At 56.4% G+C, this 9,965-nt stretch overlaps 1 protein-coding gene across 1 annotated transcript in view; it reads right to left on the reverse strand.

The window, feature by feature from the left end:
* KMT5C (lysine methyltransferase 5C) overlaps positions 1-2,299 on the reverse strand; it is a 5,077-nt gene extending 2,778 nt beyond the window's left edge. Inside the window, exons 1-5 of the mRNA XM_007468046.1 lie at positions 2,190-2,299; positions 1,855-2,020; positions 1,382-1,491; positions 388-551; positions 228-247 (exon numbers count right to left, since the gene is read on the reverse strand). Of these exons, the coding sequence (XP_007468108.1) occupies positions 228-247; positions 388-551; positions 1,382-1,491; positions 1,855-2,020; positions 2,190-2,299 (570 nt within the window). The remainder of the gene's footprint in view (positions 1-227; positions 248-387; positions 552-1,381; positions 1,492-1,854; positions 2,021-2,189) is intronic.
* Positions 2,300-9,965: the final 7,666 nt, after the last annotated feature.

Below are 9,965 nucleotides of genomic sequence, written 5' to 3' on the forward strand. Positions count from 1 at the left end.
GTTCAGATAAGGGAGAATGCGGCCAGCAGGTGGCAGCCTGGGTTCCAGTGTGACTTTAAACAGAGCCCCTCCCTCCTCTGACAATCGCACAAGCGCCAGTGCTGCACAGCCAGGGGTGGGAAACTACTTTGTCAGAGGGGGAGACCCGGGACAGTTTCTGGCTATTCGCTGAGCAGAAAGCCCCTCCCTCGTGCCCATTCCTGCGAACAGGGGTCCCCAGGTCTCACCTTGCAGTTGGGTTTGCAGTCTGGAGCCAGTTGGGGGGTCGCGGGGAGAGAAGAGAACTGGGTCAGCGAGCCAGAGAGCCGGGGCTCAACCCCTCCCCCGCTGGCTCCTCGCACCCCCCCCCCCCCCCCCGCCCCCCCCCAACCCCCTCCCCGTCCCCACCGTGGTTGATGAAGGCGGCCGGGCCGAGCCACAGCTGAGCGCTGCGCTTGCGGGTGGAGTACATGATACTGAAGTCGTTCTCCCCGGCCCTCAGCAGCCCCTCGTCGGCCTCCCGCAGCTCTGCGATGCAGCCCACCAGCAGCTCCAACTTCTCGTTCTTTTTCCTGCCCAGAAGCCAGGTGGTGGGTCTGTGAGCACCTCCCTGACCACCAGTGCTGGGGACAGGGGCCCCTCATCCCAGGCCTCCGGCGGGAAGACTCGATGGGACGCACCAGCCACCGCGTTCCAGCTCCCAAATCTGAAATTCACCCACCGTTGCCTCTACACCTGCGCAGGCGCGGCACCCTCCACCTCCTGAAAGCCTGACCCGCATCCCCTCCCGCTCTCGGTTCCTCCAGCCTCCAGTGCCCACTGCCTCGGCCTCTCGCAGTCCAGTCCTGCCCGGAAGTCCCCACAGGCACCCCCGCACTCTTCACTAGACCCTTTGGCTCATCCTTCGGGCCTCAGCCTAGGCCTGGCTCCCAGGAACACTCTCAAAATTCCCGGGCAGGCTCAGGACTCACTGAGCAGCTGTGGTCAGCCCTGTGCGCTCACTCAGCTACCACCTGCCTTCCCGCTAGAATGTGAGCAGTGGGCAGGGTCCTCTTGTTCACGGTCCTGCCCTGTACCCAGCAGCGATTGCTATGCAGCAGGGGCTCCAGTGGGGATGAAAAAAAAGACAGCACAGTCCTGGGCGCAAGATCAGTCCTTTCTTGGCAGCCCCAGAGAGCCTGGGTCTCGAGGGGATCTCATCTCCCAGCAGGGCCGTGGTGGGCCAGGAGGGTCTTGGGGGACCAGACCCGGCCTCCTTTCTCTCAACACAGACATCTTCATGGCCCTGTCCCGAGTGTCCAGTCTCCTCCAGAAGGGAGGGGGTTTCCTCCCCCAGAAGCCCCCAGGGAGGGATGCCTCCTGTCAGGCCTGGGGCCCTGGGAGGCATGTTCTGCCCTCTTACCAAGCACGGGTAGACACAATCTTGGCTCCATTTGTCTCCATGGAATAACGGGTACAGGGCAAGATGGTGAAGCCGCTTTCAGGCAGGAAGGCTCGGAGGTAGCGATAGATCTGGGGGAGGTGAGGGGTGGCAGGGTGAGGACGTGGGGCAGGGTCATCCTCGGCCCTCTCTCCTGGGTTCTAGTCCTGCTCTGCCACTGACTCGCTGTGTGGCCTCAGGGAACTCACCTCCCCTCTCGGGGCCTCAGTTTCCTCATCTGTCAAATGAAGACGTTAGACTCCATCTCAGGGCCCCCCGCTCTCCTGTCCTAGGGTTCTCTGAGCCTTGCCTCAGATGGTGCCAATGGCTAGGAAGTCAGGGGGTCCCGGGGAGCTGTGCTGAAGGTCTGCCCGACAGGGCGGAGGACCCAGGACAGGCAGAGGAGACGGGGAGAACACGAGGGCCGCGGGGAGGGAAGGGAAGGGCTCCCTCACGTGGGTCTTGAGGGCAGCCTCCTGCCGCGGGCCCCGGCTCTGGAAGTAGTGGGCCATCCAGCCTCCCAGCGTCAGGGCCCGGTACGCAGCCTCCAGGTCCCGCTGCCTCAGGAAGGCCTCCAGCGCTGAGCGCAGGTGGTGCTGTCGCCGCAGGGGGGGCACGGGGCTGGGGGAGAGGGCACGCCTGGGTCCCAGGGCCTTGGCCTATTCCCTCTGGGCCTTCCCAGGCCCCACCCCCACCCCCACTCGGAGCTGAGAGGAGGATGGGGCTGAGGGGTGGCAGTGGAAGGTAAGTGGTCCCGAGCCCTCGGTCGCCCTCCCCCAGGTCGCCTCACCTGACGTTCATCTTGTGGGTGCGGAAGCCGAGGTAGGGGTCCAGGACGAGGCTGGTGGCGAGGTCGTCATTTTCACACAGTTCCCTGGCTGTCACTCTGTCGGGGCCCATGGTGCCCCAGGCACCATGCTGCCTCCTGCAGAGAGTGGAGAGCTCAGGGCAAGGGCAGGGGCAGTGCCCCAGGCCTGTGCCTGCTCTATGTCACTTATAGGTTGTGTGAGACTTAGGCAAGCCCTTCAGTCTCCTCATCTATAAAGCAGGGAGAAAAGCAATACTGACTTCACAGGGCTCTTGGTGAAGATGAAATGCAACAAGTGCTTCTGACAATGGGGAGATCCCCAAAGAAACGCCAGCCACCATCGTTAGAGGCTGCATCTCCTCCAACCACCTATGACAGCCCCGCCACGTGCACACACACTGGCAGACCCTGTGCGCACACGCAGATTCCCCAGGACCCCCATACACACCACACACACACACACACACACACACACACACACGCAAACGTGCCAACTGGCCCACGGAAGGCTGATTAATTGGCAGTCTGGGATAACCCTATAGGCTTAGTCCTGCAGGAGGTGCAAGTCAGGGGGGACCCAGCAGCTCCACCTCTGGCCCTCACCAAGGAAAAAGCCCAGGCTTCCTGCCCAACCAGAACTGCTTGTTCCTCTGCCCATCCCCACTCTCTCCTGGCCTTGGCCTCCACCCCCATCCCCAGCAGCCCTTGGGAGTCCTCAGAAGGCTCTGGGTGAAACCCCAGGCAGTACGAATCGGGGGCGGGTGAGGGGAGGGAGAGCAGAGGAAGGATCCCAGCACCTGCTCTCTCTCCAAGGATTCCGGGGGGAGGGAGGGGCACAGAGGACAAAGCGGGGGGAGGGGGGGAGAGAAAAGGAACGGTGTGGAGAGGCAGAAGAGGCCCATAAAAAGAGAGGAGAAAGACGGGGATTAGGAAAACGAAACAAAACAAGCCTCCTAACCCCGACTGCAGAGGGCCTGGTGGGCACCGACACCACGGTGCTTCAGGGAGAGCAGATGGGGGACGGCGAGGAAAGGGGAGCTGGAAAGAGATCAGGAGCTAGAGCAGCTGGGAAAGGGGGTCGAGAAGGCACGCAGGCTGGGGATAAATAAAGAGGGGGAGCTGCGGGAAGGCGCTGGGGCAGAACGGAAACTGCAGAGGGGCAAGCGGGTAATACGGACACCACAGGGAGGGAGCTGGGGCAGGGAGAAGGGGCGGGGGTGCCTGCGGGGGAGACCGAGGGCTGCGGGAAGGCTTGGGGATCCAGGGAGGACCCCAGGAGAGCTAGCAGGGAGACCAGGGGTCCAACGAAAGTAGAGAAGGACCTGGAGGTCCAGGGAGGGTGCTGAGATGGTATAGGGGGGCCTAGGGGTTCCAGAACGGGGCTTGGAGAAGCAAACAGGGACAGGGGAAAGTCCTAGGGATCCAGGGAGGAGCACAGAAGAGCCGCGAGAAGAGAGCCGGGGCTCCAGGGAAGGATCTGGGTAGGCAGTGAGAATCCAGGGGAAAGGCCTGAGGTCCAGAGGGAAAGTGGGGGAAGCAGACAGGAGCCTGGGGAGGCAGGGAAAGTGCAGAAGGGCCTGAGATCCAGGGAGGGGAGTGTAGAGTCAGAGGGCGAGCTGAGGGTCCAGGGAAGGGCCTGGAGCGCGAGCGCGGGGCCTGGGTAAGGAAGCACAGGAAAGGGGCTGGGCGCCGAGAGCAGCCTGGGGCTCGCCGAAGGGCCAGGAGACGTGGGCGCCTGGACACGAGGAGGGGCCGGGCGGGGCGGGGGACAGTCGGGGCTGGGGACGACCGGGAGCCAAGGCGGCGCGGGGCCGAGAGGGGGCTCAGAAGTCGGGCCCCGCGCCGCCCCTCACCCGCTTCTCCTCCTCCTCCTCCTCCTCAGGCGCCCGCGCTGCGACTGCCACCACCTCCCACAGCCTTCTCCAGCTCTCTTCAGACACGGTCGCCGCGCCTCCCGTCTGCCCAGCCGGGCCCGCCTCGCAACGGCCGTCACGGCCTCCCATTGGCCAAGGTCGCCGCCACTCTTCAGTCGCTCTGAAGCTTACGCCGCTCCCGTTGGCCGGACTCCTCTCTGCCCCTCCCTGCCCGCCCCACGGTCAGCGCCCCTAAAAAACTCCGCGTCGCCCTCGCTGCCGTCGAGAGCCGCCAACTGCACCCAGTGGCTGCCGCCGCTGTCCTTCCGGCGCTGCCATGGAGACGTATCCCCGCCCACGGCCCAAAGTCGACGCCCTCATTGGCCGAAAGCGCCGTCGCTCCGGGAGAATCGCGGGTTTGGGTCGGGTTATTTGGGTCCAAGTGGAAAGAGGGCGGGTACCGCCTGCTCCAGAGCCCGTATGTGATTGGTTGGCCTTGGAGCGACTCATGCTTCCATTGGCTAAGGTCTCCGCCTGTCACCATAGAGTCGCGACCTCCCTGTTCTTTTTCTGTGGCGAAACCTTCGACCACCAGAGGGAGAAAGCAGGGGCGGGCGGGAGGGGGGGGGGGGGAATGCGCGCGCACCTCCTTCCCCCCGCCCGTCTGGGCCAGCGGTTGCCAAGGCGACAAAACTTTATTGACAACCCTGCCCGGTACAAAGGGCTTTTCGCCCTCTTCCTCACTCCTAGACCAGCTTCTCTTCCCCTAAATAACCTGTTTAATTTTGAGTACCCACAATAACACTGTGGGTGAAAGGGTCAGAAAGAAGGAGATTGATAGGTGGGGGCTTTGAAGAAAGCCCTGACTCATGGGGAGCTCCCATGGGGCACCCCCCCACACCCACAGTTGAGATCACCCCTCTGCTCCAGTCCTAGAGGCAAACATAATTAGTAATTCATCATAATTACGCCAGAATAATAAGCCCCACACTTGGAGCAGGCGGTCTTTGTTTTGTTGACGGCTGTATATCCTGTGCTCTTGGAACAATGCGTGGCACGGAATAGGTGCTTCATTAATTTGTGCTGAAGGAATGAATGTATGAAGCTGGTTTCTGCAATCCGTCACTCTGTGACTTTGGAGAAGTGGCTTGCCCTCTCTGAGCCTTAGGCTCGCATCTATAAAATAAGGACCACACTGGTCTCTCTTTGAGGGGTCTTTCTTAACACCCTCCTAGGTGTCCTTCACTCGTGCTTCCAGGCTCCCACCCTCTGTTCTTACTGTTCTTTCCCCAGCTGGGACTATCCCCAGCTCGGAGACACCCCCAACCCAGGTACCCCCACCCCCATAAGGATGGCTACAGCTCCGGAGAAGAGATGCAGCCTCACCCGGAGAAGGGGAGCCAGCAAGCCGAGAGGACCCTATACAAAGCTCAGCTCGGGGCTTCCCTGGTGGCGCAGTGGTTGAGAGTCCGCCCGCCGATGCGGGGGACACGGGTTAGTGCCCCGGTCCGGGAGGATCCCACATGCCACGGAGCGGTTGGGCCTGTGAGCCATGGCTGCTGGGCCCGGGCATCCACATGATTGGTTGGCCTTGGAGCGACTCATGCTTCCATTGGCTAAGGTCTCCGCCTGTCACCATAGAGTCGCGACCTCCCTGTTCTTTTTCTGTGGCGAAACCTTCGACCACCAGAGGGAGAAAGCAGGGGCGGGCGGGAGGGGGGGGGGGTGAATGCGCGCGCACCTCCTTCCCCCCGCCCGTCTGGGCCAGCGGTTGCCAAGGCGACAAAACTTTATTGACAACCCTGCCCGGTACAAAGGGCTTTTCGCCCTCTTCCTCACTCCTAGACCAGCTTCTCTTCCCCTAAATAACCTGTTTAATTTTGAGTACCCACAATAACACTGTGGGTGAAAGGGTCAGAAAGAAGGAGATTGATAGGTGGGGGCTTTGAAGAAAGCCCTGACTCATGGGGAGCTCCCATGGGGCACCCCCCCACACCCACAGTTGAGATCACCCCTCTGCTCCAGTCCTAGAGGCAAACATAATTAGTAATTCATCATAATTACGCCAGAATAATAAGCCCCACACTTGGAGCAGGCGGTCTTTGTTTTGTTGACGGCTGTATATCCTGTGCTCTTGGAACAATGCGTGGCACGGAATAGGTGCTTCATTAATTTGTGCTGAAGGAATGAATGTATGAAGCTGGTTTCTGCAATCCGTCACTCTGTGACTTTGGAGAAGTGGCTTGCCCTCTCTGAGCCTTAGGCTCGCATCTATAAAATAAGGACCACACTGGTCTCTCTTTGAGGGGTCTTTCTTAACACCCTCCTAGGTGTCCTTCACTCGTGCTTCCAGGCTCCCACCCTCTGTTCTTACTGTTCTTTCCCCAGCTGGGACTATCCCCAGCTCGGAGACACCCCCAACCCAGGTACCCCCACCCCCATAAGGATGGCTACAGCTCCGGAGAAGAGATGCAGCCTCACCCGGAGAAGGGGAGCCAGCAAGCCGAGAGGACCCTATACAAAGCTCAGCTCGGGGCTTCCCTGGTGGCGCAGTGGTTGAGAGTCCGCCCGCCGATGCGGGGGACACGGGTTAGTGCCCCGGTCCGGGAGGATCCCACATGCCGCGGAGCGGCTGGGCCCGTGAGCCATGGCCGCTGAGCCTGCGCGTCCGGAGCCTGTGCTCCGCAACGGGAGAGGCCACAACAGTGAGAGGCCCGCGTTCCCACCCCCACCACACACACACAAAAAGCTCACCTCAACTGAAACAACACTGTAAATCAACTAAACTCCAATAAAAATTAATTTTAAAAAACAACAGCAACAAAAAATCTCAGCTATTCGGGAAAGTCCTATCAGCAGGTCTGAATCTTAAAAGTGCAGCCCTGGGCTTCCCTGATGGCGCAGTGGTTGAGGGTCCGCCTGCCGATGCAGCGGACACGGGTTCGTGCCCCGGTCCGGGAAGACGTGCCGCGGAGCGGCTAGGCCCGTGAGCTACGGCCGCTGAGCCTGCGCGTCCGGAGCCTGTGCTCCGCAACGGGAGAGGCCACAACAGTGAGAGGCTCGCGTACCGAAAAAAAAGAAAAAAAGAAAAAAAGAAAAAAAAAAAGTGCAGCCCTTCCACCAGCGGGTGTACACCCTAGAGAAACTCTCAAAAATGTGAACAAAAAAATAAGCACAAGAATGCTTGCGACAATGCTGTTCGTAAGGGTGAAAAACTGGAAGCGGCTTAAATGTCCATCACGAGGCATGAATTAAATGGATCATGGTATATTTACACAGGGGAACACCATACTACAGTGAAAGTGGATGAACCAGCACTCTGTATATCAACCTGGACAACCCTAAAGCATGCTGCTAATTGCAGAAGTTTACATAGTCGAATGCACGCAGTTTTAAAACACATAAAACAGGGGTTGTGTGTGGACGCATGAAATTATACACAAACTTGCATGGGTATGATAAGGGGCGGGGGAGTCCCAGTGGCGACCCCTGGGGGCAGAGCGGAAGGAATGCAACCAGGAAAGCTACTCAGGACATTGTTATTTGTAATTTTTTTGTTTTTTAAGCCCGGAGGTGGAAGCCCTGAGTTCATTGTATTCACTGTCTGTTCTTTTTCTACGTGTCGGAAATATTTCATAATACAAATAACATTTTAATACGCCAATGCCACTTCCAGGATTTTATGCTAAAGAAATAACTGGACAAGTGTTAAAATATTTAAAGATGTTTGTCTCAGCATTTGTTGAAAAAGCAGAAAAATAGGAAGAGCCGTAATGTCCAGCTGTAGGAGATTGGTTGGACCGATTACAGCATGTTCGCAAGACGAAAGAACAATAGTACCTAACAGTTACTGAGATCTTAGCACACTCCAGTCACTTTGCAAATAGTCCTGTGAGGCAGGGGCTGTTATTATCCCCATTTTACAGATGAGCAGAGTGAGACTTTCCAAGGAGGTGTAACTGGCCACCAGATTACAGAGTTTGTACTCTCAACCCCTGCTGCTACACTGCCCGGACAGGATCCAACTGGTTCTCGACCCACAGATGACATAAGAGGCACCTCGGAAAAATGAATAAATCTCTGACACATGCTACAACACAGATGAACCTTAAAAACATCATACTGGGTGAAAGGAGCCAGACAGAAAAATTCACATATGGAGTAATTCCATCTCTATGAAATATCCAGAATAGGTGAATCTGGAGAGACAGAAAACAGATCCGGGGAATTCCCTGGCAGTCTAGGAGTTAGGGCTCCATTGCTTCCACTGCAGGGGGCATGGGTTCCATCCCTGGTCGGAAAATAAGATCACGCATGCCTCAAAGCAGTGTGGGCGGGAGGAAGCAGATCTGTGATTGCTATGGGCTGGGGAGAATGGGGAGTGACTGATATTGGGCATGGGATTTCCTTTTTGGATGAAGTTCTGGAACTAGAGAGCGGTGATGGTTGCAAAGCATCGTACATGTGCATAATGCCGTTGAATTGTACACTTTAAAATGGTTAAAATGGGGCTTCCTTGGTGGTCCAGTGGTTAAGACTCCACCTTCCACTGCAGGGGGCACAGGTTCAATCCCTGGTGGGGAAGTTCCGCATGCCCCGAGGTGAGGCCAAAAATAAATAAATAAAATGGTTAAAATGGCAAATTTGACATTATGTATATTCTACCACCCGTCCCCCGCAAAAAAGAAAGAAACTCCACCAAAAAAAAAAAGAGAGAGAGAGAGAGAGAGAGAGAGAGAAAATAATAAAGAATCACCTAGAGAAAGTAGTGAAAATATAGATTCCAAGGTTCAGCCTCTTGAGAGAGGCTGGTCGAATATTTAATAATTAATCATTTCAGGATGTTGCTACCCAAAGTGTAACCATAGACCAGCAGCATCAAGCAGGATTCCACGGTTGCTTGGTAGAAATGCAGAATCTCAGACCCCACCCCTGACCTCCTAAATCAGAATCACCCAGACTGGTGATTGGGATGTTCCAGAATGTATGAGAAGCATGCCTTAGAAGACACCTGTGTTGCAGGTGGCTTCCTCAGACCAGTCATTCACTTGCTGGAGGGATATCGTGGGCTTGGTAACTCTCAAGGTGGCACGTGACTTATTAAGGGGGAAAGCGTGCTATGAAACAGCAAATTCGGGATGATCATATTTTGAGGGGAAAGGGATATCTACTTCTATTTATGTGTAAATTAAATGATTGGGAGGAGGGTGTGGAGAAAAGGGAACACTTGTACACTGTTGCTGGGAATGTAAATTGGTGCAGCCACTGTGAGAAAAAAAAATTTGGAGTTTTCTCAAAAAATTAGAAATAGGGACTTCCCTGGTGGTGCGGTGGTTAAGAATCCACCTGCCAACGTAGGGGACACGGGTTTGAGCACTGGTCCGGGAAGATCTCACACGCCGCGGAGCAACTAAGCCCGTACGCCACAACTACTGAGCCTGCGCTCTAGAGCCCATGCTCTGCCACCGCAATAAGAAGCCCGCGCACTGCAACGAAGAGTAGCCCCTGCTCGGCCAAACTAGAGAAAGCCCGCATGCAGCAATGAAGACCCAACGCAGCCAAAAAAAAAAGACTATTGTTTTAGAACAGTCGTTCCCAGCCCTACTGCATATTTTAAACGTCATGTGATCCAGCAAGCCCACTTCTGGGTATATATCAAAATGAAATCTCTATCACAAAGAGATATCTGTACTCCCCAGTTTATTGCAGCATGATTCACAATAACCAAGACATGGAAACAACCTAAGTGTATGTGGACAGGTGAATGGATAAAGAAGATGTGTATATATACATTGCAATATTTTTCATCTATGAGGAAGGGGGAAATCCTGTCATTTGCAACAACATGGATGAACCTGGAGGACATTATGCTAAGTGAGAAAAGATAGACACAGAAAGACAAATA

This window comes from Lipotes vexillifer, unplaced genomic scaffold, assembly GCF_000442215.2.
Source record: "Lipotes vexillifer unplaced genomic scaffold, Lipotes_vexillifer_v1.1 scaffold1223, whole genome shotgun sequence".
NCBI classification, from domain to species: Eukaryota; Metazoa; Chordata; class Mammalia; order Artiodactyla; family Lipotidae; genus Lipotes; species Lipotes vexillifer.